Genomic DNA, 26,854 nt, shown 5'->3' with positions numbered 1-26,854 from the left:
CGCCCCGCCCGGGCACGTGGCTGACTCGAGATGGCGTCTCAAGGCTTCACGGTTGCCTGGGCCGGCCTCTAATGACCGCCCCCCCCCCCCCAATCCCTGCCTCTCGTGGAATCCTCTTTGTCACGAGAGTGCGGATCATCGGGTGGTGTTCACATGGTGAACGGTCACAGATTGGCTACACAAACTATTTCCCGCCCCGGCCCCAGCTCTGCGTGGCACCCAGATCCGTGGGTCTGGCTCAGTACCTTTGGACTGAGGGGTGGGGAGGCCGTGGCTGGTCCAGGCTGATCTCCTGGGCGGTTCATAAGGTAAATCTGTAACAAGACCAAAAAAGAAAAAAAATCAACGCTGGACGTTCTCTAATGGATGCTTTGGTTTTGTTTTAAATGTGTGTGTATGAGGATGCGTATTTGATAGGAGAGTCTAGTATTCCGAAGAAATAGTCAACTGCCAATTCACTGCCTTGGAATTCTATGTATGGACTATAATTTGGCCTATTTTGGTGATATAACGTTCTCTCTTCCATTTTTCTGGCAATTCGGGTTTCGTTTTACAGCGTCCTCTTTGCTATGTTTTGTTCTCATAAATTTCTCTCTTTCCCGCCAAGGGCAGTGTGTCAAGTGGCAGGAGTTCTAGCTAGCGAGCGCGAGGACCTGAGTTCAAGCTGTAGTACCACGACGCAAGTACATCACACAATGCTCTCTTCTGTTAATCGAAAAACTCCATGAACAGAATGCTCCAGAGTTTGCATACCCCCATATTAAAATATGTATATATTTTATATATACATATATATTTTTTTACAATTAACTTGGCCAGGGACTGGTCTAAACCTACCCCTTTATTATCACCATGAATCAGAAAACAAACCACCCAAAACAGAGTGTACGACTTGGACATGTGAGCCAATTTCTGATTAAGGTTGGTTCCAGCCCCCTGCCCCTCCTCCACCATCCTCCAGGCTCCTGCCCTCCTCTCTCGCCCTTGGAAATGAACGCTGCCTTCTCCTCTTATTTGTGGGTTCTCACCGTTGGTTCCCCTCATTTCCCCTTCACAAGCTCATCCATTTATGTGGTCACTCTTGACAGCCCCACTTAGGTTTCTAGGCAACCATCTGCTCGTTCTCCTTTCCTAAGTGTATTTGGAATTTCTCTGAAAGGGAATTGCAGGGAACGAAGTCCGGGACTGGAAAGGCATCACCCACGCGACTCAGGAGCCGTGACCTTCGGGGGTGAAGCTTACACTAGGACGGCTTCTTCTGGATCTATTACACGACATTGCTTATCCCTTGCACCTCCGCGGCACTTTTGTGTATGAACACGTCAGTCAAGATGCTTCTGCATCTGAAGTCTTAGTCCCATTCATGATGACCATGGCTCTGAGTGAGCTCCAGATTCTTTCAACATTATATACCAGCAGTATGATTATGCCGGCTCTTACCACGCACACGTAAATACGTGTCTTCGTGCCAACCTAAGACACCTCAAAACTGTGTCTTTTTGGATAGATGGGTCTCGGTTCAATATCAGTGTCATTTGGGGAACAAATGAATGCCAGTCAGGTGCCGTGCAGGTGGCCAGATGCCAGACAGCAAGAGATACCCCCACAAATCTCACGAGGAGAGCAGGGCAAAGCGCGCGTATTCTAAAGCCACGTATTCGAAAGCCTCTCTTTGAGCGAGTCATCTGACCTTGGTTAGGTTGTAGCGACTCGGTGGGACAGTCTTCAAAGAGCCTGTCTTATGTTCTAGAATATGTGTCTCTTCTATTTCCATATCCCAAGGAGAATAGAAATGATATGCAATGTGAAATTCAACACAGGATGGCCCTAATTTATTTGGTCTGTTTGGCTGTGAGCGTGGCGACTCTGGTGGTCTTTGAAATCCTACCCTCCCTGACCTCGAAAGGTTTAGAGAATTCTAGAGAACTCCAGCTCTGCTAGAGCTCCCTCCCCTCCTCCCTCTCCGCGGCCTCCCCGCCCCGGCTTCTCAGAGCTCTGGTTTTCTGTAGTTGGGACTACATATGTGTGGGCATTAAATCTGCGCCCCTATCCGTTTACAGCTGAATTTCAACCCAAGTCTCTGGGAGAATTCTGCAGATGGATTCTCCACCAATTGCTCCCCACCACCACCCCCTCTAAGGGAAAAATTGTTAAGCAGAAATTCAGTATGAGGATTGCCTTAGGAATAAGAATCTTCTAGCAAGGCTCTCTTAACCACATGTAGCCTAATTCAGGAGCAGAGAGACACACCAGCAAAGGCTTCTCTTTACCACCGGGAAGAGCAGAATACTACAGAAGGATGTCCTGGGTCCCCACTTCTCAAAGTACAGTCTGTGAGCCGGCATCCTCAGCAAGATCTAGGAGTTTGTTAGCAAGGCAAACTTCTATCCTGCACCCAGAGAGGCAGAGGCAGTTAAAACAGCAAATCTGAGGTGCTGAGTCCTCTCCGAAGCCTGAGAAACCCGGCTCTGACAATCGCTCCTCTCACAGCCTACATCCTTACAGTGACTTCCGATGTTCCATCCAGACCTTTCCCGTACAAGTCTTCAACCTGCCTCAGCACTCTAGCGTGTTCCTTCCTGAGGTCTAAGTACACGAATGGAACTACCACACGGTTGCCTGAATCTCTCTTGAATTACAACACATATCACAGGGAAAATGGGACTGGGGGGGGGGGGGGGAATCCAACACCCAACTCAGCCTACCACCATGTTTTTTTTGGTGTATTCTATTCAGAAAACCTGTCCTGGGGTAGATCAGTGTGTCCCACTCTCCTTTGGAAATGCGGGGGGGACCTAAACAACTCCAAATGGGAGTCTAACCCGCAGCCACGTGTTGGGGAGATGTTTGCCAGAACCCTGATGCCCGTGCGTGAACACGCGGCGGTGGACGATAAGCAGGCTCCGTTTTCCTTTACGGCATTCCCCGCCGATGCTTCCTCATCAGCTGCGGATCCCGAGCCCGGGGGGGCTGCCAGCCCCTCCCGCAGGACGCGACCTTGGGAAGTGCCGCTGAACTTCCTGCGCCTCGAAAGGGCCGGCTTTGGGGGATTGCACCCGGATTGTTTCCTCTGTAGAACACTGTACTGTAAAACTGAACTTCATGAAGCCAGTTGTCCCCCATAGTAACCGGGGTGGCCGCCCCAGCCTCCGCGGGCTCCCGGGAGCTGGGGTTTGAGGTCGGTTTCTGATTCTGGGGGGAAGCTCCTCCCACCCCACCTTCCCGGACGCTTCGATGCGTCAGAGAAGCAGGATAACATCCCGCCTGCCTGCCTGCCACCGGCGTGCAGGGCCACCAAGCTGCCCGTTCTTTCCTCCCTCCTTCTCGATCCTTCTGCATGGTCCGCGCCACTGTTTACTGCGAGTCGGCTCTGGGGTCTCCCTCCCCGCTCCCGTGGGGTCCCCCTGGAGGAGTAACCCCCGCAGAAGATAGCTTCAATGGAGCAGCCAAAGCCCCCCTCCCTTCAATCGCCTTAAGGTCCCCAGCCACATCACACTAGGCCGGCATCGTGGGGATGGAGGGAGCCCGGGTCGAGGGACCAGCATCCCGCGTGGGCCAGGGATCGAGCTGCCTCCCTCCGGCTCTCAGAGGCCGGGCAGCTGGGGCTCCACCAGGCCACACACTGGCTCCCAAGACTGTGCCACCTGCCTCTCTCCGCTTTGCCCCCCGAGACCTCCAGGAGGTCTGGCTTCCCAAGGCGCAATTCCCGGAGGGAGGGAGGTGTTTACGGGGAACATGGAGAAACGGCTCCTGAAAGTCATCACCGTAACCCCCCGAGAAACAAAGGAAGGCTTGTAAAACAGCGGCCCTGCAGCCACGGAATGCCAAGGAGGTGTCTGTGGGCTCACGCTGCTGTCAGAGGGGGGGTTATTTCCACGCAGGGCTGGTACCACAGGCAGGTGTGTTTGAGATGGGGAAAATGTGGAAAACTACTGGGGCGAGCGAGGAGGAGGAGGAGGAGGAGGAGGAGGAGGAGGAGGAGGAGGAGGAGGAGGAGGAGGAGGAGGAGGAGGGGGACAGGCCTCTGGGGAACAAAGAAGACAGTTTCTTGGGTTAAAGAAAAAACGCAGTCAGAAGTCACAGCAGCAGCGACAGGGCTGGAGGGAAGAAGGGTCCCCCGAAACCTTGCGATCCCCACTCTGCAACTCCGGGCTCCCGGCGTTGGGAGGAAGTGCGAAGCCCAGAGTCCCCCCTCCCCCCCCCCCCGGGCTCGTCTGAGCCTTGTGGGGCACCTGCACAGGTGACAGAGCTTGAGGAGGGGCGGCCGGGTGGAGGGAGGCCGGGGCAGAGGGCAGAGAAGCTGGGGCCCGCGGCTGTCGTCCGTGGGGTGGGGGAGGAGGGCTCTCCCTCCGTCTGAAGGGTCCTCCCTGAGACGCCGCACCCCTGACGGACGTCCCCCCTCCTCTGGGGCACAGCCTTCACTTGGGAGGCTCCCCTGTCCCTTCCCACACCCACGCCCTCTAGTTTGCCATCGACTCGAGTCACGAGGCTGCGACACAACTCCACGCCCGTCTCTGGCTCTAGGCGGCTCCGCTGCATCATCTAGAACCCCCCGGCTAAAGCTCACGGCCCGGTCACCGCGAGACCAGAGGCGTCACGCCGCGAGCGATGGGGCTGAGCTGCACCCACGAGCCCCCCAGCTCGCAGACAGCGACGTCTGGGAGTCTGCTTCGTTCATCTTTCTACTCCCAGAGCCCAGCCTGGGGGGTGGTGGGCACTTCTGGACCCAGCATAAACATTTATTCGTGCACGAACGCCATGCAAATTAATTACTTGATTGTATTACCCAGAAAGGCACAAAGCATGACTCCAGGTAGATCCTTTGGGGCTGTGTGTGCTCTGAAACCTTGCCTTCTCCTGACAAGCTGGGAACCCCTGCTTCTCCGGCTTGGTGCCGCCGTTGGGAGAAACGACTGATTGAACCTCGGCCCTGCCACACACTTAGAAGGGGATGGGTTTCCTGCCTCAGGCCTCCTTTTCCCATCTGTCCCCCAGAGCACCTAACTCGGAAGCTCAGACACCTTTTGTGCCGTCTCTGATGAAGCACTTGGGCCGAATTTGCTTTCTGAGCCAACAGAGACGGCCAGGCCCCCGGGACCCCTTTCGGATCCGGGGTCTGCTCCTGGTCTCACGGGACTGAGGTTGCGGATGGGCAGCCATCATCCGGAATGTCCCCGGGTGAAGCCACGCGGGGTGGGGGAGGGGGGTGTCGCATACCTGGCCTAGTTGTAACTCTTTGCGTAGCTTCAGGATATACTGAAGTATTTGGGAAAATAAAGGCTGCACCCCCTGCAGACAAAAAGGAAAGACAAAACATGTGAGGGTCTTTGGGGTTGTTCCCTTTGGTGGTTGTCAAATCTCAGTATCCGTGCCAAATCTACCCTGCCCTGGGACAGGGATGACCTCCACAAAGCCACCTACGCCCCCCAGGGGAGAAGCACAAACGCCCCGGTCACAGACAGTGGACAGGAGGCTCCTCTGTGTGTGTGTGTGTGTGTGTGTTATAAAATACTTTGCATTTCTGATTTCACAGCGTCTTGCTGGAGCTCCGTTTGCATCCTCCTAGGGATCTTATTTTATTAACATTTTTCCGTGGCGCTTTTTTCTTTTTTTTTTTCTTTGCAATTGTACAAAATCCATAAAACATTTTAAAGAACTCTTGGAAGGCAGTACCAAAGAATTACACATATTTTGCCAAGCGCTATATGGATTTTATTAAAAATCAATCCACATCTCTGTGAAAACGCCTGGTTGCTTTCTCTCTCCCAATGCTTGTGCTGTCAGCGAGCAGCCTCCCTTTCTTAGGTCCCCCTGGACTCTGCTGTCCTGCTCTTTGATTGCGTCTATGTCTCGACGCTGCTAAAATGAATGCACTCAGACCTTTCTTGAAATGCCCATGCACTGTTAAAAGAATGTCTAAGTAAGGGGGAAATGATCAGAAAGTTTGCGTAGCTCAAAGGTGTTTCCTCAGAGGGAGAGATCACTTGGCTTTAATTGTTATTTCTGGCTCCAAGATTGTTGTGGCTCGGGTGATGCGTGCAAAGAAAAGGTTGCAAAGGGGAGCCGACTGGCTCAGAGCACGTTTCGATATTATGCAAAAGCACCAGGTTTTGAATACAAGAGACCAAGATAAACCCCTCCCCCCTCCCCCGTGACTGTAGTCCTCACCCCAAGAGTCGGTCCTATTGTCCATTTCAGAATACAAGGTAGCTATCTAGAGCAGAGCTGCCTCTCTCTGAGGCCGTCCCGCGCTTTGGCCCCTCCTCCATCGGGAGTCAAAGGGAAGTGGAGGTGGATGCGAACCAAGAACACAGCCATCCACAGGGCACTCCGCGCCACCCAGGACCCCAGAAAAGTGAGGGGGTAGGGGAGGTTAGTGAGGGCCAAGCGGCGCTGTTAGGCTGGGGCCAGGCTCGGGCATGAGACTGACAGACACGAAGACCGGTGGCCACGGACCAGAAGGTAGGCACTGGGTTAGACACGAATTCCACGTTCTCCCACATCGCAGGAGGAGTTTGTCCAGGACAGAAGCTCACGAGCACAGTCCCCACCTCCCCGCGCCCGCGCCCGATACCTCAAGTGTGCGCCAGATTAAATGAAATCCCATGCCCTAAAGGGAGCATCAGAAAGGAAAAAAATAAATTCAATCTAGCCCGTCGTAGGAACAAAAGCGGAGACAAAAACAAACAAGAAATGGGGGGCTGCTGAGGGCCCCTCTCTTTATACTAGATTGTTTTTAAGCCTCTCAAGCCATTGTATTGGGATGGACAGTAATAGCAAGAGGTTGAAACCCAGCCAAGGTGAGCAGAAGTGGTAGCTAATTCTGCACGTCTTCGGGTTAAAGGAAATCCTTTGATGGATGGGGGAGGATGGGGGAGGGGGACAGGAAACGCTCAGATACTAAAGGGCTTGACTTCCTTGAGCCTCAACAACCCATCCGCCTTCTTTCCACCTCTGCCTTCGGATGCCCTACGTGGTCCCCGAGTTTTACCTTCGCGCGTGCACCTGCAGACAGACAGACAGACAGACAGAACCCTACACTCACCCCGGGGGGGCTGGGCAGGGCCCGCATTACCTGTGTTTCTAGCATGCATTAACCGCGGAGAGTTTTGTAAGGCCTTATCAACATCATCAGAAGTCAAATGTGGAAGAGGAGCTACAAAACAAAACAAAAGGCAACATCAAGATGAAAAAAAAAGAAAGAAAGAGGATTACCTTTCTTAAAAGGAAAAAAAAAAAAAAGGAGAAGAAAGAAAAGGAAAGGGGAGAAAGGACCACACCCCAATCCCAACCTGACAGCGCCACCTCCTGACAAACCTACACCGCTGCCCTGGGTGTCAGCACGTGAAAACCCGGAACAGATCGCACCCCCTGTCCCCCGGCCTTGCTGGACCCTTGTCACCGCTGGAGAGCTTGCAGCGCCTTCTCTGGTACACCCCTCCGTCCCCACCCCTCCGGAGAGGAAGTGACAACCCTCCCTTTCCTCCAGCTCAGGGGGGACCCGACAGGGGGTGTAGTAGGGCTGGTGCGGCTTGAGGGACGGATAAAGCCTGTAGTCCCCATCGGGTGGGTAGGAGTTTCCTGTTCCACCTTTGGGGGGGGCCCTACAGAGACTAGGGAGTGTGGGAGCAGACAGAGCTCCCTTTCTCTACACCTCCCTACCCCGCAGTCCCAGGCACGCCCTGCGGGGGGCAGCGGAGCACCGGGGCGACCGGTGCTGCCCGTGTCATGGGGTGCAGTCGTCCTGCCGTTCATCCTGCAGGTCCCCCGCACCGGAGGGAGGGAGGGAGGATGCCCGGGACCCCCAGGTCATCAGCCACAGGGGCAGGAACTCCAGGGAGCAGCCCGGCCAAGGGGACGGGGGTGGGGGTGGGGGGGCGGGGGGGGCGGCTTACTCTCTCTGAGGTAGTGGAGGTGGGAGAGGAGGATGTCGGCGTTGTAGCTGGGCGTGAGCCTCTGGAAGTCATCCTTGGTCATCTTGCACAGCTCCTTGCCGTCGATGTTCTGGAACAGCAAGACGTCCACGTCCGGAAGGCCGTACTCCTTCACGGCCCACTCTAGCCACTGCCGCACGTGGTCTGTGCTCCACAGGGTAGGGTCTGGAACGGAAGGGAGACACTGAGCCCGCCCCGCCCGCCCCGCCCGCCCTGCCCCGCCTCTCCCTCCTTAATGGCACATCGGGGTGTCTTCAGAACCAATCGCCCCCCCCCCCCAACGCGTGGGAAGGTTGTGCGGGATTCCTGCTGTGGTTGTGCAACGGGTTTGTGTCGCGTGTGGAATGTTCATTCTGTAAAAAGTACTGCACAGGAATACTTCTTTATTTTCTTTCTGAGAGTCAGCCTTCTTCCTCTCTCTCTCTCTCTCTCTCTCTCTCTCTCTCTCTCTCTCTCTCTCTCTCTCTCTCTCTCTCTCAGATCAAGTCTCTCCCTTTGGCTCAGTGCGGCTTGGAATCATCACCCTCCCACCTCTACTTCCTGCATAGCTGGGATTACGGGAATTTTCTTCTCTTAAGGGTGGAACCAGATAATCTCAGAATTAGGAATAAACATCCTGCCTGAAAGTCATTGGCTCCGTGATAAATGGAGAAGGGACACTGTAAGACGGCTCGCCGAGAAAGAAGCGTGGTCTCTGGGGCGTTCCCTGGTTCCCCTCAAGGAGCGAAGGGCTACTGTGACTCGCTCACGTTTCCTCTAAGAAGTCATGGGCGAGGTCCCGGGGGCCTGTTCCCTGCCAGTTCCCATCTGTGTCTGGTCAAAGCCTATTCTCGATTAATGCCAGTATGCCTACTAATCACTACAGCCCTTCTGATGAACAGTCCAACCAAATCTCTCGAATACTTTTCAGAGTGTGCGTGGTTAGCTGGGAGTGGTGGTTGCAGCTACGAGGAAGGCTGAGTTAACAGGCGTTAGAGGCACCCGGATACCATAGTGGCACTTAGACTCAATCAACTACCACAACAAGGCATGTACGTTAGCATGTCCACATAAGTGGCCCAAGCCTGTAACCCTGGTTACTTGGGAGGCTGAGACCGGAAGATCGCAGTTGATAGTCAGCCTGGGCGAAAAAGAACAAACAAGCCATAGGACTCCATCTCAACCAATGGCTGCATGTGGTGGTGGCATGCACTTTCCGCTCTAGCAAAATGGAGAAACACAAATAGGAGGATCACAGCCCAGACCAACCGAGGCATAAAGTAAGGCCCCGCCTTGAAAACAACCAACAGCATGAAGGAACTAAAATTACGGCTGAGGTGGATTAGCCCCTGCCCACTGAGCACAAGGCCCCAAGTTCAACCCCCAGTACCACCGAAAACATTAAATAATAACTAAATAATCCGCACCTAGAGATTCTTCCTAAGGAAGTAATACAGGATGTGCGCCGTGATGTTCTTTTCAAGAATGTTCCCTGCAGAATTGTTCATAAACGCAAAACACTGGAAACACCCTAACTATCCAGCAAAAAGAGAACGAGTGGAGTACGGAGACATGTAGCAATATTCTTGTGGATTTCAGCCACTGTTACATTGTTTGTATACGTTTATTCATATGAAAAGGAGTCCGATGTAGATCAGATTGAAAAACTTCAAAAGTATTCCTGTGACATTAATGCAGTCTGCACCGGATGAAAATATCTACAGAGAGAAGTTTGGGGAAGACACGACAAAATGCCACCTGCTGTCTTGGGGAATGAAGAGAGGGTTTTTTTTCTTTCCCTTTTTAATTTCTAAAGGACAACACTTCCTCTGTCACGGTTCTTCAGGTTGGAATCCACGTGAAGGTACCAGCCTTTGGTCTGGTGAGAGCCTTCTAGCTGTGGGCGCTCGTGGAAGGACACAGGAGAGCGGGCTTGCCAGCCCGCAGAACCCTACGCCACTTTCCTAAGAGGCTGGGCTGGTTGTGACCACAGCGGAGACGCTCAGAGCGGAGTGATAACTCGTGGCTAATGCCAGGGAGGAATCTGAAACCATTTGGGGGGGGGGGGTGGTCCATGGAGGCCCAGCCCCAAGGGAGGAGGGAGGAAGGAGGAGAGAGGAGGGAAGAGGATGATGGAGATGATGGAGATGAAAGTGGCATCAGGTCAAGGACGGTCTTGGCTAAGAAATCTGCACTTCATTAGATATTACGGAGGAATAAAAAAAAGTGTCTCACCGGGCGCCAGTGGCTCACATCTATAATCCTAGCTACTCAGGAGGCTGAGATCTGAAGACAATTGCTTGCCTGGGCAATTAAACCTCAGAGAGTCTTATTAAGAAGATAGAAGTGGAAGTATGGCTCAGGTGGTAGAGCATCTACCTCGAGTTAAAGTTGAATGTTAAGGGAGAGTGCAAGGTCATGAGTTCAAGCCCCAGTAACCCCCACCCCACCCCAAACACATACAACTATGTCTTCCATTGCACCAAGCACAGAAAACTTGATCCAAAAAAAAAAAAAAATACAAAGCTTTCTGGGGAGTCAGAATGCACTGGACGCAAAGGCTCACTTCTCAAGTCAGCCTTATTCATTTTTGTGGGTACTTGAAGGAACTGGGGGGGGACTCACAGAGCCCATGAAATAATGCATGCGGAAGCCCTTGCCAGCAATAACGGTGCAGAAAAGCAAGGCGGCAGAGCTATGCATGCCGTGCTGCAAGCTCTGCTGAAATGAAATCAACGGCTAGTCAGCAGATCAGCTCCCTGTGAGCATGAAAGGCTGATGCATGTTTTAAAGAGCCTCCTCCTTCAGGTGCCTCTGTCAAAGGAATCCCAGACCACCAGCAGAAAGCTGTGTGTTCCACCCTCTCGTCAGCTGTGGGAACATCTGTGCCTTTACCTTCCACATTGTGTACATAACAAAATGGTAACACCCAGTGATCCAAAAGGAAAGGCGATCCTCTTACTAGTATTTTGGATGAATGTCCAAGGCACGGTGGCTATCCAGGAGCGTTATGAATTCTATTTGGTCGGTTGGAATTATAAAAAACAATTCAAAGCATATCATCACGTAGACTTCTAGAGCTGCACTTCTTAACTTATTTAAACTGAGGGCCTCGCGCACCGTGGTGCACGAGAGCTGTGGTCTCAGTCCCTTCTTTAACTTCACGTGTTTCTCTGACAGGGTCTCTCACTTTTGCTCAGGCTAGCGTTGGACTTTGATCCACCTACCCTTCCAGGAATTACAGGCGTGACCCACCACACCCAGCCCCAAGGGCACACACTTTAACGTGTGTGTGGGGGGGGGCAGGGGAGAGGATTCAAACAGCAAGTAGGAAAGGGGGGGTGAAAGATACTTTAGGCTTCCATGAGTCAGTGTTGTGACACGAGTGATCCCGCTGCTGCCAGGAAAATATTAAGTAGATACTGAAATCCAGCAGAAGGGGCACGGCTCTGCCAGGCAGCCTGAGCCCTTCCTGAAGCCGGGGGCCTTCCACAGGCCCCCCCCCCCATCCAACCTCAAAAGCCCCACTGAGAGAGGAACAGGAACACGATGAGACAGGATTCAAATGCGGGAGAGAGGTAAGTCCTGAGGGTCACTGCTCCTGAGTAAACAGTGCCTTCCTGGCAGAAAAGGCACCCTAAGTTATAAGAAAAGCATCCAAACTACAGTAAAGCAACGTAAAAGCAAATACCCCTCAGTCATACCACCGACCCACAGAAGTCTTTGTAAAAACACACTGGCTGCTCTGCGTCCGAGATTCTCTAAGCCTGAGGAAATAAGGCATAACCGGTCCCCTAATGAGGACAGAACTCAAGTTTTCAAGGCGGGTACCACGGAAAGAGCTGGCTAGGACTTTGCCACAGCTTCACCCCACAAATTAAAATGTCACACCAAAGAAAAAGCTGTTCCTGAACCTTTGGAAGTTTTAATCGATGAGTGGGGCTCAGCTGCTGTTTGGGTTCTGTTTTATTGCTTTTGTTTTGTTTTGTTTTGTCTTACTTGGTTTTTTTGTGTTTTCTGTATTGGGGCTTGAACTCGGGGCCTGGGTACTGTCCCTTCGCTTTTGCACTCAAGGCTGGCACTCTAGCACTTGAGCCACAGTTGCACTTCCAACTTTTTGGTGGTTAAGCTGGAGATAAGAGTCTCACCAGCTTTCCTGCCTGGGTGGCTTTGAACCGCTGTCCTCAGAGCTCAGTCTCATAGGTAGCCAGCATTACAAGTACTGTTTTACTTTTGTCTTCTACATTTTTGGCACCTAGAGGAGGGAATGAAGTCTGTAGGCACTGATATTTTAAATTCTGGATTTGTCTGTGAATGTCCCTTGCGTGCTTAAAACAACTGAATATTTCCTAATTGTTAGGTCCGGAGTTCTAGAAAATAACCATTGCACCAAAATCTGTAAAATAAATATAATTTTAATGTTGTCGGTACACCCGTTATTGAGAAAGAAAAATAAAAAAATTCCTACTAAAACTGATCTGTTTATGTCCCCTTGAAGTTGTCTATGCTGTTCCAGGGCTATCTTGTTGGGTATATTTAAGTCTGTCATTATCTAGTTTTTGTGAATTCAGCCTTTGTCCTTATGTCCTATGTCCCTGTTTTCTCTGGTCACGTTTCCTGAATGAAAACTCTATTTTGCCTTCTTCTTATTTATTTTGTCAGCTTTATTTGGTTAGACTTTTAAAATATGGTTCATTCCCACAGTTGGTTGTCAATCTTTTTTTTGTGAGTTTTTTTTTTTTTGTAAGCAGTGCATAATTGATCTGGGTGGATTATTTTAGTCTATCACTTAGGTAGCAGATTTGTTCCATTCATACTTATTGTTACTGGTAGGATGTCAACCTCCTTGTTGTATATTTTCTGTTGCTGCCTTTCTCGGCCTGCTTTTCTTTGCTATTTCTTTCCATTTGTATTGACTTTATTTTTTCTTCACTCCTTTTTTTCTCCTAGTTAGTTGGGATGTTTACCACCTTCATCCTTACAATCCTCTTATTTCTTCCTTCTTGTTTCTGTTCTCACTATCTATGCATTAATCTTTAAATGAAATCTAGTTTAGTCAGTAAATGTATCCTTTTTCCAAGAAACGCAAGGAGTTTATAAAGCTTCGATTCTAATTACCCATCTTGACTCTTACATGATACAATACCTAAGGCTTTTATGCGACATTAGTTTCCATTCCCCATCTTGGGGCTGTGCTGTCTTATTACAGTCATTTCTCTTTTGTGCTACCCTCACCTTAACCAACTTCATCGCTCTAGTTTCCTTCTTATGCCTCATTCCCTTCTAGGACACATTTTTTTTTTCTGTTGATTAAGTCTTGTGTTAGTTCCCAAGGTGAGGGTCCGTTAAGCAATGGACTTCTTTGCCTTTGTTTGAACGTATCACATTTTACCCTCAACTCACACAATGAACTGGAATCACTGCACAGTTTCTTTGTATTCTGACCACCCTCTCTTATTCATTTATAAGGATTGCTCTGAAGGACCTGCTGACTCCCAAGTGGGTTATAGGAGTTTTTTTTTTTAAAGTTAAGAATCACTGAAAGCTGATAGCGAGGGTAGGCGTCACCCTAATGAAAGCACTGTGTGGGGTCACCAAGTGTTACAATCCTCTTTATTCTGAGAATTCAGAGTAATTCACCGGTGCCCTGTCTGTCTGTCTGTCTGTCAGAGCTGTTCTCTAATGTAACTCAGTCTGTACTTCCACTGGATGTCCTAAGAAGCAGGATGCTGAAAAACAGGGCTGTCATGTGGTATAGGATGGTGGTCCAACTTGTCCACAAAGTCCAGGGGTCTTGCTGTTCCAACAACTCCATTTTGAGAGCAACATCGCTTTCCCTCTAAAACTTGCTTTCAAATTGTTTTCCCTCAACATTTCTTTTTGTCTTGGCTGCCAGGAAGCTCTAAGAGGCACCTGCCATTCTGACCCCAGGGGTGGCTGGGGTGGTGTCTGTACACGCCCTTGGGTTTCCTCGAGGGCTTTCAACCGCCTTCGTGCTGATTTTAAATGTCGGTGTGATCTGGAGTTGGGGTTCACACGGATGTCAGTAGCTGAACTCGCAAGGCGTGTCAAATCTCTCGGGAAATGAAACGGCGTATCTCGACTTAATGAAACAGAGGGAGAGGCGTTGGGAAACAGACTATGAAAGAGAATGGAGTCTAAAGAAAGGAATCCTAAGATGTCACAAGAGCTGCTGGACGGACGGGAGAGGAACACTGCCATAGGATGGGGAACCCACAGGACAGGATACAACAGAGAAAGGTTGGGGGGGGGGCATGCCAAAGGACGGACTTAGACAGCCAGACACAAACGAAGCTCTTCACGAGCCACCTTGTCTGTCCTGACCCCCCCCCCCCCAAAAAACAGCTGGGAATGTTTGTTTGAGCCGCTCCGTTTTGAGCTCTCAATCACACACCGCGCAGTTGCCATTCATTCCTTAAGTCCTGCGGCGGAGCCGATCCACCTCTGCCCGGTCCAGCCTTCTCCTAGGTGACTGAAAATCTGATGACCGATGCTTAATGAACACGTCATGGACTGAGGAGAAGGAGAAGGGACCCAGCTTAGAGGAGCCGGGCAAGATCCGCTTCAAAGAGGTTCAGCCATGAGAACTTGGGGGCGGGGGAATCAAGATCTCAGATCAGGAGAGGTTTTATTCCCAGCGATTGGGACACGTGGTGTAAGAATTCAGCGAGTGACTGGACAAAAAGCAAGTGGAGCGAGGAAAGTCCCCTCTTCCCCCTCTCTCCCCCCCCCCGCCCGCCCCGTCAGTAGGACCGTCACCAGGAGTTGTACTCAGAGTGAGTGGTCTTAAAAATAAGAAACATACATGTACAAAGAAAGAGCTGTTTGAAAAGCCTGACGCTTACAGTAGTGATTTACAGGAATAAGACAGTGAAAAGGAAAAAAAAAACCTTTCCAAAGCAGTACCAGCTGCTAACGCCAAGGTCGGGCTGCATCTGGTGGGCGTCGTGCAACTCTTAAGCGAGGTGGATGGACTGTGCCTTCCTCTCTGTGAGCCTGCTCGGCGAGCACGACACTGGCAAGAGCTCCAAAGCAACAGGAGATTCCGGAAGCTTCCAGCAAGCACAGAGACACACCCGTCACCAAGACCACTGTCCTGACTGACGGCAGGCGTTTACCACACACCGAGACACTGAGGTTGTTTAGAGCCTTCTCCCACCATCATGCTCCCGTGGTTTCTGCGCATGGCTGCCTTCTAGGCAGAGCTAGAAAGAATCCCTGAGAGCCACCAAGGCAAAGCCGGCCCCGGCAGGAGCCGACTACACCGGTCCCAGGCCTGCCTAGCACTGCCGGTGGCATTTGTCACAGTGGAGTTCAGGAGTGACATCAGCTGGAGCAGAGGGTTGGGTCTATTCCTGATCAGCTGACCCGGAACAAGCATCATTTCCACCGTGGGTGCCATGCAGCATTTGATACATTGCACGAGTTATTTAGTGCTCGGTTATAAAATAGAGTTATTTGTGTGCTAGGACAGTGCTCTGCTGTCAGCGAATGCCAGTGTTCTGAACACGTTAAAGCTGCCTGGGCAGCTGAAATGTTCACTGGCTTGGGGATAGTAAGTGAATTTCCCCCTTACAATACAGTGAAGTTTGAACCGGTGTGTTGGGGTGTATCCCAGAGCAAGCTGGGGAATACAGATGTGCACGTATACACACACACAGACACCCACACACCTGTGTGCAAGGCACGTCTCACCTGAGTCTCGTTTGCTTTTATGGTCTTACTGCAGTCCGTGCGACTTACTCATCCTAAAGTTATTCAACTTATTTAAAGTTATTCAACTTGTTTCTCCTAAAGTTGATTCTACCTTTCTCACGATTCTGTCTTTCTCATCCACATATATTTTTGGGGACTTTCTTAATTTCATCCTGAAATAAGACGCAGTAAATAAATCAGATGGCGGTATACGTAAGCACACATACATGTGAACGTTGGATACACTCATTCATTAGGGTCTCTTATTTTTCTAAAAATTATCTTCAAGTAGTTGTACAAAGGAGGTGCCATTCAACAAGGCAGTTTCTGAATGCGAGGCATCCTGTATCCAAGAGGATAGCCTCAAAACCAAGGTTGAGGCAATCATGCTTTGAAACTAAAAGGGTTCCAAGTATTCTGGCCCAGACAGTGACGGACTCCTCTGTTTCTCCCCCTCCTCATGTGTCTATTCATCTCGACTGCCCCTGGACCACACAGAGGCCCAACGCATGGGTGATGGCTAGAGTGATAGGGCAACTGCCTAGGAAAACATCGTGGCTTGCTTTCATCTCATTCAGCTGCTTTATGATCTGTGTTTAGCGAGCAGGAGCTCTGGAAATGCTCAGAGAGTTCCATCTGTGCGGCGGGGTGTATGCACCTGCGTGTGCACGTGTGTGCGCGCGCACACGCGCGTGCACGTGCACAGTGGTCTCCTTCCAAGTGTGCCTGGGTGAGGAGCGAGGCTCTTCATGCTAGAGCTGAAGGGACAGACACGGCAGCTGACGGCACCACCTCATTGTGTAATGAAGCCTGTGTGTGTGTGTGTACACATGAGTGTGTGTGTGGTGTATGTGTGAACACACACCTGAAGCTCAGCCGGTAACTGAAAGACGCACCACTTGCAAAATCAGCCACAACTAGCTCTCGTGGCAACGCGGTTAACTGCATAACTGCGGCGTGGTGTGAAGCAACCGAAGGAGGACGCAGCAGAGAGGCCCGGAGGCCTGCGCCGGCCGGGCCGGAGCCCACGCGAGCTGAGCCCTGGTCCCTCTGACCGCAGCCCCCGTGGGCGAGGAGACGCGGCCTCTGGCTTGACTCAGCTGCCTCTTTGCCTCCTCCCTGTATACATCTCAGCTCTTTTTCTCCTACACACTTTACGTGCTGAGGTGTGAGCTTGGCCCTATTATAAGAAAGGATGCCGTCATCTGTCTCCTGCCTTCCCTCCTCCCCAGTCCTCCCCTGCCCCGAGTTGTGCAGTTGGTTTACAGCACATTGTCTTGTGTGGCTGTTGCACCGATTCACCTTTTACCCTTTGTCTCACCATGTGGATGTTCCCCTTCCCTTCCCTAGTTTAGATAAACGTGTATACAATACCCAGGGGTACCAAAAATCAAAGACAGTGACAACGGGGGTCAAACCCTAGGAAGGGAAAAACAAAAGGAGAAGGCATAACTTCACATAGTACGTCGAAAATCGCAGCAATGATACAGCACCTATTTCCGTAACTTGGAGTTAACAAGCTTGACAAGAAATCTACACACTGCCTCACGTAGGTAACTGTAACTCCTCTGGACGTTACCTTGACGTTTAGAAAAATAAAATGAAATTTAAAACAACAGGACTCTGGTGACCTCAAAGTGAATGGATGGCACTACAGAAATCATCTCAAGGAAAGGGGATTTCCTCCATGGAAAAGACACTGCCCATAGACGTGTGTGTGTGCGTGTGTGTGTGTGTGCATGCGTGCATGACTATGCATGTATGTGTTTACCCGAACATTCTCTCATTCCCTCTCCCTCCATTTAACATTCATTTAATGCGTATTTATTCTTCTCAGTCCAAATAGCGTTGACAGCCACGCATGGCACTCCAGATGTCCTGACAATCCGATGCACACGTGTGTACGCGTGTCGGTCCTTACTTTCCTCACTTCAGGGAGGTGAGTGAATGCTCACCCCACGTGGAGGAACTCCGTGCACCCCCCCCTTCCCCGCTCTGGCCCCGGAGGTGTGGCCAGTGCCTTGGGTAGGCGGAGCCGAGCTCGGGACTCGGGACACCCAGCCCCCCCAGCTCCCCCCCCCCCGTGAACACGCCCTGGGAACGCGGGAGGAACCCCGCGTGCATCTGACCTGCTGGCACGATCACCCGGCGCTCGTTCGTGGTCATGTTGGGGGGAGCCATGTGCTTCTCCTCCATGTAGCTGCCGTAGCTCATCCCCACCGCGTCGGGGCTGCCCACCATCTTCCCGCCTTTGACCACGCTGCATTCGTCAGGGGAGTTCCTGAGGGGGGGGGGGGGGGGACAACACGGAGCCTTCCGTTATTACGACAGCCAGCGGGCCCGGCCCGGCGGGCTTGCGGGACCACGGTGGGAGAGAGAGGGCGGGAGGGACGGGAGAGAGAGGGGCGCGCAGGGCCGTGAGCGCGGCGTGTGCACGCGTGAACTCCTAAGCGTGAGGGGCGGCGTCGGGAGGCGCAGCTTTGGGAGGGGGACAGGCTGGGAGGGGGGTGGGGATCCGCGCTGTGGTTAAGCACCCTCGGGAGAAGAGAAAGAGAGCAGAGCTCTTCTCTGTGTCTGGATCGCAGTTCCCACGGAGCCGGCCCCGTCCATTCTACACATGCACGGTTTCCTCCTGATGCGTTTTTTCCTGGCTGCAAACGTTTATCTCTAACGGGCCCATCCTAATATCAAAACACAGAGTATCTTCGCTTGGGACGTAGTTTCCAGTTCCTCTGGAAAATTCCACCCGTGAATGAAGTGCGAACCATTCTAGCGTTTCTGTGCCTTCCTAGGGGAGAGACTTGGGTTTGGCTCTTTAAGGGAAAGATCTTGGGTGGATTAAGGGTAGCCGAGTTCTGGGAATAACTCATCAATTCTACGTTGAATCACTCCCTCAGCCAGGCAGGGCTGCTAGATACCAGGCAGGCACCATCACTGGCTTCTCCCACAAGACGAGTCATCAGCTGAAAGTCAGAGAGAATACAGACTGATGGGAGCAATAGATACTGTGAGCTCAAGAGGCTTCAGGGCAACTCTGCTTCTCATCTCCTTTTCTTTTTTCTCATGGTACTGGATCTTGAACTCGGGGCTTTGTGCTTCTTCTACGGCAGGTACTCGACCACTTAAGCTATACCTATAGCCTTCGCACTGAACATTATTTTTCAAGTAGCTTCTCCCATTACATCCAGGCTGTCCTGGACCGAAACCCTCCTATTTATACTTTGCACATAGCTGGTATGTAGGGTATGCTACATGCTTTTTTATCGGTTGAGATGGGGGGAGAGGGGGCCTCACAAATTTTTGCCCAAGTTGGCCTCAGATGGTGACCTTTCCAATCTCCATCTCCTAAATAGCTGGGATTACAGATACGAGCTACTGTGCCTGCGTATTTTCTTTGACTTCGTAAATAGAACAGTTTTCTTTATCTGAGAACTCTAGGCACGGATCACAGGAGTTTTGCTTTGGCATTAAAAGAGATTCCTCATTAAATGTAGACAATATCGGTTGTGAAAATGCATTTTCCCAGAGCTCCCCAAAACTATGTGAAAATATAAAAAATAGAGGCTTCAACTTGTAATGAAAGCCTTTGTTTATATTTTAAAGACTATATATACACACACACGTGTGTGTGTGTGTGTGTGTGTGTGTGTGTAATTTACAGGAAAGAGCAATGTGAGACCATCAGACTCGCTTTAGGGCAGTGGAAAGAAATAGTCATTTGTTCCCACTGTGTTTATTAGCTTTAGTATCAGAAGAAGATAGAATAGACCCAAACAGTTTTAAATAACGCTAAGGAATCTCTAGCCCTCAAAATGGGAAAGAGTCACAGGCCCTGTGTCACGCTGGACCCAAAGCAGGTACTGGACAAACAGTGGTGACCCTAATTGTGCCCTTCTCATTTGTATTTGCCCCGGTTAATTTCCTTGGGGATGCTCGTGGCCTTAGAGTCGCCTGAACCTGCGCAGACCCTGCGGGGAGCAGGTGGCCAGGAGGAACGGCCTACTGGCAGCTGCCCTTTCCTCAGCACCAAGCACTGCCCGGCACAGGGAGCCACCTGTTTCCAACTGCTGAGCTGGACCGCCAACACAGAGCTAGCTTTCCACACGCCACAGCCAAGGCTGCCCGCTCAGTCATGTCTTGACTTTGTGGGTCCTGGAGCTTGAACTCAAGGCCTGAGCACTGACCCTGAGCTCTTTGGCTCAAGGCTAGGGCTCTGCCACTTGGTGCCACAGTTCCGCTTCTGGTGACTTTCTGGCGACTAATTGGAGACCAGAGTCCCACGGACTCTCTTGCTGGGGCTGGCTTCAAATCGTGATCCTCAGATCTCAGCGCCCTGAGGAGCTGGGATGACGGGCGTGAGCCGCGGGCGCCGGGCGGGGAAGCTGCTTAGACCCCGCGTTCTCGGCGTGCGTGAGCGCCTGCCAGCAGGCGTCTTCCATGGCTGCCCTCGGCACACTTGCCAAACAGACACTCGCTCACCAACACGAAACACGCTTGTGCTACTGTTTAGAGCACAAGTGTCTTCACTGCAAATGAGCACAGTTCCATCTCCGGCTCACAGAGGCTCGGTCCTTCGAGGACAGATAGGCAAGTGCCTCGGCCTTATCGCCGCTCTCACGGCTGCACCGGTGACGTCTGAGCAACTGCTCGGAGCCACTCCGCCCGCCGCGTGGCCCCAGCAAGAAGCAAGAGGGGCCCGGCAGACAGAGATGCTTCTCTCTGTTCCGCCTGCCGGGAGTTCCACAGAGGGCGGGGTCCGGCACCGATGAGGAAGGCTGGCCCAACATGAAGATGTCTGAGATGGAAACGCGCACTGTGATGGAGGTGCCTCAAAACCACCCCTCCACGCCCCACTGCCCTGAGGACCTCCGGGAACCCACACCGTGAGGAGGTCAGGCTCTTCCTTAGAGCTTAACCGTGCTCACTGGAGACAACGTGGATAGACTGGGGAAAAAAGAGGCTCCTGGCCTCGGGGTGAGAAAGAGGGAGTGTTGGACACGGTTGAACTGGCTTTGTCAAGCCTTGAGTTCGTCCTTCCAGCAATCGGGGCGCTCAGTCCCAGTGACTTGAGATCCTGAGTGCCGACTTCTGAAAGCATTGCCGTGTGGAATGAATGGGAAAGGAACATGGCACAGAACACCAGACAGACTGGAAACTGCACTGCGCTTAAAGTAAGGCAAGGAGGAAGATGTGTGGCCAAGCCCCAAAGAGCTAAATAATACCAGGGCTGAGGAAACACGATTTCCAAGTCCCAGAAGTACAGCGGCACAAACAGGTGGTTCACTCGCTCGAGATACATGAGTGGGCGTGTGTGGTGACTTTGAATATATCCCGTTCTCTGGGACGGATTACATATATATGCATCTATAAAAATGATCATATGAATAATTAGTAGGCTATAAATGCATGAAAAAAAAGAGCACAAGCAATCAAGGGATAAACAGTAGCCCATGAATTGGCTATGTATAGTCCGTAGACACCGATTGGTCTGTGAGTCCCCTCAGGCTGATAAGGTAAAGGCAGAAAGTGATTTCTGTCACAGCGTCCCAAGGTTCAAGTCCAATGGTGTCAGCAAAATAAACACGAAGGAGCTTTGAGGCTGATACAAACTTTCCCAAGCTAAAGCTTCTTATGGGGACCACTGAGGGGCACAACGCGCCAACTCTCCCACAGGACCTCCTAGCAGATCTAGAACATTCTGCTCTGTGACAAAGCTGGGTGTCCTGAGCACACGAGGGCTCTCGGCTGCTCTGTGTGCAAACACACAGAGAGGGGCCTGTGTCGGCCCACCCTTTGCACAGCTATCTGTGCTTCTGGAAAGAACTGACCAGTCACAGACATTAGGGCCAATGGACGGGTGGATAGGTATGCATGGATGGATGGATAGGTGGGTGGGTGGATGGATGGATGGATGGGTGGGTGGGTGGATAGGTAGGTGGGTGGATGGATGGATGGATGCGTGGGTGGGTGGATAGGTAGGTGGGTGGATGGATGGATGGGTGGATAGATGGATGGATAGATTTATATATATGTGTGTATGTATGTATAAATGTGTGTGTGTATATATATACATATATATATATGTATATATGCCAGTCTCGGAGCTTGAACTCAGGGCCTGGGCACTGTCATTGAGCTTCTTTTGCTCAAGGCTAGCACTCTACCACTTGAACTACAGCGCCACTTCTGGCTTTTTCTGTTGATGTGGTGCTGAGGAATTGAACCCAGGGCTTCATGCATGCTAGGCAAGCACTCTACCACTAAGCCACATTCCTAGCCCCCAAAGTATATTTTTCAATGAATTATTTAAAACATGAAAAAAACACCTAGAGAGATACAATGTTACATATTCCTCCAGCGTCCACAGTTCCCTAATTTCTAGATTTTTACATTGAAATCTGCCCACACTGAAACATCCAATACTTGTATCTCTCAGTATCTCAGGCATGGATTTATGCTAGAGTGTTTTCGTGGCCTAAGGTGGGCTCCAAACTCTCTTCGGGTATTTATATGGCGATAAACACAAAGCACTTAAAGGTGCCAAGCGCTATGCTGAACGTGACCTGCTATTACCAACCCGACCGGTCCACACAGCCCCAGGGAAGGAAACAGAGTCGCACACCCACGCGGGACATTCCTGTCCACGGCAGAGCCCATCCAGCGGCGGTCCTGGAGTCTGCCACGTCACGTGACAGACCGGACTCGCACGAGGACCGCGCCGTGTTCGCACGTACACTCCTCCCGCTGGGACTGGCGAGCACCGGCTAGGACCTAGGTAACCTGCTGTGATTTCACGCGGTAACGACGCAAGACCAGCGTCTTCACGTCAGAGGACGTGAGACGCGGTGGGCTGATGCTTCCGTTACTCCTGTTCCAGGCGATAAGCTCGCAGCCCCTGTGTGCAGCGCGGACAGCACATCCCTCAGGCAGGCACGGCCCCTGCAGAACTCTGAAGGGGCCAGCGGTTATTTACACACGGAAACGAGTTGTAATCAGTCACCTGGCCAGGTACCGGTGGCTCAGGCCTGAAATCCTAGCTACCGAGGAGGCTGAGATGTGAGTGAGGAGCATGGCTTGAAGCCAGCCTGGGCAGGAAAGTCGGGGAGATTCTTATCTCCGATGAAACACCCAAAACCCAGAAGTGGAGTATGGCCCAAGTGTAACCCTGAGCAAAAAAAAAAAAGCTCAAGGAACAGACAGACAGCACCCAGCACTGGCACAAAAACAAACAAGAAAAGCCAGTCACCTGAAGTTTCAGTTAAACGCCACGCACCCCCCAAACCCCCAGAGGCGTTCTGGGTGGCTGGCTACTCAAGGCCTGGCAGGAAACAGACTGGAAGCTCTGGCCCCTGGGCTCTGACCAAGAGAATCCAGAATCAGGACTAAAGACAGAGCACTGAGAAAATAGGACACCGCTCAAGATAGAAAGGCTTATTCAGTTGTTTCCTTGTTTATTTAGAAAAACAAAAACAAAAAAGACCTGTAGTATGCCCCATGAAAGTATACTAAGAAACATAAAGTAAGATCTTAGGTCTCTGGAAAGCAATACAAACTTGGCGCCTGCCACCTGTTTCCTCATCTGTTCTGCTCGCTGTGAGGTGAGCTCTGTCATGGAAAGAGCCGTCAGTGGCCTGAGGAGCCGCAGCCAGCCGTGCTTCTGAGTAAACCCGACCCCTCTACCCACTTGTCCCTCGGTGCCCGCCGGTGCTCCTTCCCTTACACTTGCGGGGCGACGCGGAACCCCTCATCCAGGAATGAAGATGCCCTTGATGACCTTGGTTGACATGGCGTCCGTTGAGGCTCACCTTCTTCACCAGCTGCAGTGGACAAAGTGACAGAGCAGCACGTGGCATGTGCGTGTGAGTGTGAACACATGGTGTAATCACACGTGTGTGAGCGGGCGGGTGGGCATGGGAGCGTGTGCGTGAGCTCGTGCGCGGACGCGCCGCGAGTCTAGAATGCTTAGCCATCCGGCATTCCGCTTATTGCTGTTTATTAGAATACCCTTGTCTGCTCGGATGTTCTTGGAGACTGATCAGGTCATTTCAGAACCTGGAGATGAAGTTACATGGGAAGTACAGAGCTGCCTGTCGGCAGCTCTGACCGAGGGAGGCAAGGGTCAGGTGGGCCAGAAAACCAGGTCTGGCAGGGCAGGGCCCCGGGCTCCAGGCTCAGCTCCGTCCTGACTGCAAATCACGCGTCCTCGGGGCTCAGCCTGCACGCAGGCCTAATCGCGTAAACCCACTTCTAATCGAGCTCCTTCCTCAGCGTGAATGGCGGTCAGCTGCCACAAAAGGTAGTTTCGGGACCCTAGACAAGTCGGGGATTGTTGCAGCGCTCCAGGATAATTTGTGGGTCTGTTTTATTTCTGAATCAGAAGCGGTGGAAAAGCTGCTTCAGACCCCACGGGTGGGAGGGCTGGGGGCGGGCGGGGCCGGGCGGTGATTCATGGAGAACTGCGTGTTTATCTTCACAGCTGTGTGTTATTCTTAACCCTTGCTAAATAGTCCCCTTTACACCTGGAACTTCTGCCTCTTCCCAACAGCTCTGTCCCTTTCCTTCCCCCTTCTCTGAAGCAGTTGAAAACAAAATTAATTAAAAACGTACCCCCCGACACCCCAACAGTCAATGCTCTGTCCCTGAAAGAGGCTTTCATGTTGCCCGGAGAATGCTTCACTGTTTAAATATACAGTTCTCTGTTCAGACAGGTCTCAGCAAATTCATGTTGCATTCGCGTCTTGAAAACTGGGGGGAGGGGGACACGATGGGTTATGCAAATCCTGGATGCAAAATGGCAACGCAGGGCCCCTCTTCCCTACGGACAGCACCCGCAGCCACCCCAAAGACCCCATTTGTGCCCACACAAGGAGTGGGACTCTTCTCCTCGCCTTCAAAATGGGCACCCTGCTCTCCCCTTGTACAAAATTGCACTCGTGCATGGACCTGAGTGAGCAGAGACAGTAGAGTGCCAAGAGGGAATTAGGAGAAGCCTCTCGGAGAGAGGGAGAGAGAAGCAGAGCCCCGGGGTCCCCTTCCCACCCCTCCCCTCTCTCCACCCCCTCTCAGGTGCGCAGCACGGAGCACCGACCTCCACCATGACCGCAGCCCCCAAGGACCGCGAGCCATCGCTGACGGGCCTCGCTTCGGCAGGGATCTCACCTCCAGAGCTCCTAGTGAAACCCCAGATGGCCCGCGAGGCAGGCGGTTGGCCGTGGGCCCTTGGCAAGGTGTGGCGCCGTGACCGCGGAGTTTATCCCAAGACGGAATAAGCACCGTGTAAAGGAGAACTCCGGATCCACCCCCTCGTGTGAGAGCGAGGAGCAGTCACCCTCTGGGAGCCGGGAAGCCCGGCGGGGCCTTGAGGCTGCCCCTTCTCGGCCCCTAGAACCGGGAGACACAACGCTCCGGCCTGTAAGCCGCTTGGTCCGTAGGATTTTTGTGAAAGCAGCCTGATCTGACAAGGAAAAATCCGCCACCCACCCACAGCCTGGAGGGGGCCAGAGTCCAGGAGGAGGCTTATTTTTTTATTTTATTTTAATGCCAGTCCAAGTAAGAGCCCCAAGGCAGAATGGGACAAACACAATCCGTGCTGTGTCAGAGGCCCGAAATAATGCATGAACGGCCACAGAAAAGGTGAAGAGGGGTGTGTGTGTGTGTGTGTGTGACATCAAACACCACCGAGTCCAAAGACACAGGCCTAGAGAAGCCAGGCCTGGGAACACCTTTAGAGATTCAATAGTAAGTTGTGCATCACCTGACGCGGACACTGACTGTACCCAAGATCATGCACCCAGTCCTGGGAACGCCTGGGCTTTTCTTGCAGCTTGAGTATTGACTGAAGGATTGCAGGCAAGAATCCTGACTGCTAGCCTCCCCACTGGGCCTCTCCTGGCCGCCCTCCTTCCCGCCTTCCTTGGGTCAAGTAAGTGTCGGTGGAAGGACGAACGGGTCCGCGCGTGAGCGTGAAATCGTCAGTCGTTTTGATGCGCTCTCTCTATCGTCATGTCAACAGACCTCCCCTCACCACGCGTATTTCTTCTTCTGGGGGTGGGGGGCCTAAGGTGTGACGGCATCCCGCAGTGTGGGTGGAAGCCAGGCCCCTCCCTCCTCCCATTTGGCCGTCCTCTTCTCGTGGGCAATGGGTGGAGGCAGCCGGAGAGCCAGGGGCCCAGGGCCCAACGCCGGGTGGGAAGAGGTGGGAACTCCAGAAGCCACCGGGCTAGAGGCCGGGGAACGGGGCACGTCCTTGGCACCCCTGAGGAACACAGGGCGGTGGCACGTTCTGCAGCTGCCCCGGGCTGATGGTCTCGTACGCAGGGAGAACGGGATCTGGACGTCTCTCCATGGCGGGTCCCTGCCTGCGCCTCGGGTTTACAGGGCTGCACCTGACAGGTTTAGTGTGAGGCGGCCCCTTACCCGCCACTCAGACCAGTCCATACCCTGCGGGTAAGGTGATGCTAAGCCCCACTGAGGACATCGGTGTGCGTCCTCCCCCATGCCCTGGGCACCCTGTCAAGACTCTGGAGGGCGATTCTCACTTTCCACCCACCCAGAGCCAGGAGGACCCAGAGCCAGGAGGGTCTCGGATCAGCTGATCATGAGCTCCTGGCTCCCCTGCCACTTGCTGTCCAGCCTGGCTGAGCCCCAGCGATACGAAGTAACTGTCCCTTTTTGCCTGTTGACTCGGAGGCCTGAGAACGGAGGTGCTCCCCGCTAGCTCTGTCCGGCACGGAGGCCCTAGAAGCTTCCGGCGCGGTGGCTAGTTCCTTGGATCAACCTGACGAGGTTAGTGATGTCATCACAAGCTAATCAAGGCACGAAGAGATTTGGTGGTTGATTCGACTAAACTATCCTCCTTCCCTGTGCCAGCTTCCGCAACGGCAGGCACCCGTCGCTTAAAAATCAAGTGGCTAACGTCATATCCAAACACACACCAAGTCTGGCGGGAGAAACCCAGCGCCGTGCGAGGTCTCCCTCCCTCTCCCAGGTCCTTCCCCGAATCCAGCGGATGCCCCGAGGTTCTCCCTTACACTGAGATCCTCACTGCAGAACACTCTCGACGGTGGGGGCTGGTGACAGTTGGCGGCCTCTGTCCCATCCCTGGATGGACACGGGGGGCGGGGGGGAGTCCTGGGGACACTGCTCCTCTTTATTGATGTACACCGTGTTCCACAGACCACACTACGACGGACAGAGGACGATGTCCTGTCTGCGGCCAGCCCCGG

The 26,854-nt window shown here is 52.4% G+C and overlaps 1 protein-coding gene across 2 annotated transcripts in view; it reads right to left on the bottom strand.

Annotated features, from left to right (window-relative positions):
• Nucleotides 1–26,854, bottom strand: part of Erg (ETS transcription factor ERG) — a 77,202-nt gene that overhangs the window by 8,051 nt on the left and 42,297 nt on the right. Inside the window, exons 3-7 of one of the 2 annotated variants that reach the window (XM_048346226.1) lie at nucleotides 17,759–17,910; nucleotides 7,896–8,099; nucleotides 7,076–7,156; nucleotides 5,218–5,289; nucleotides 246–314 (exon numbers count right to left, since the gene is read on the bottom strand). In XM_048346226.1, coding sequence (XP_048202183.1) covers nucleotides 246–314; nucleotides 5,218–5,289; nucleotides 7,076–7,156; nucleotides 7,896–8,099; nucleotides 17,759–17,910 — 578 coding nt within the window. The remainder of the gene's footprint in view (nucleotides 1–245; nucleotides 315–5,217; nucleotides 5,290–7,075; nucleotides 7,157–7,895; nucleotides 8,100–17,758; nucleotides 17,911–26,854) is intronic. The other variant, XM_048346227.1, reaches the window with a different exon arrangement.

Source organism: Perognathus longimembris, chromosome 5 (genome assembly GCF_023159225.1).
Source record: "Perognathus longimembris pacificus isolate PPM17 chromosome 5, ASM2315922v1, whole genome shotgun sequence".
Taxonomy (NCBI): domain Eukaryota; kingdom Metazoa; phylum Chordata; class Mammalia; order Rodentia; family Heteromyidae; genus Perognathus; species Perognathus longimembris.
This window is presented reverse-complemented; position numbering and strand designations above follow the sequence as displayed.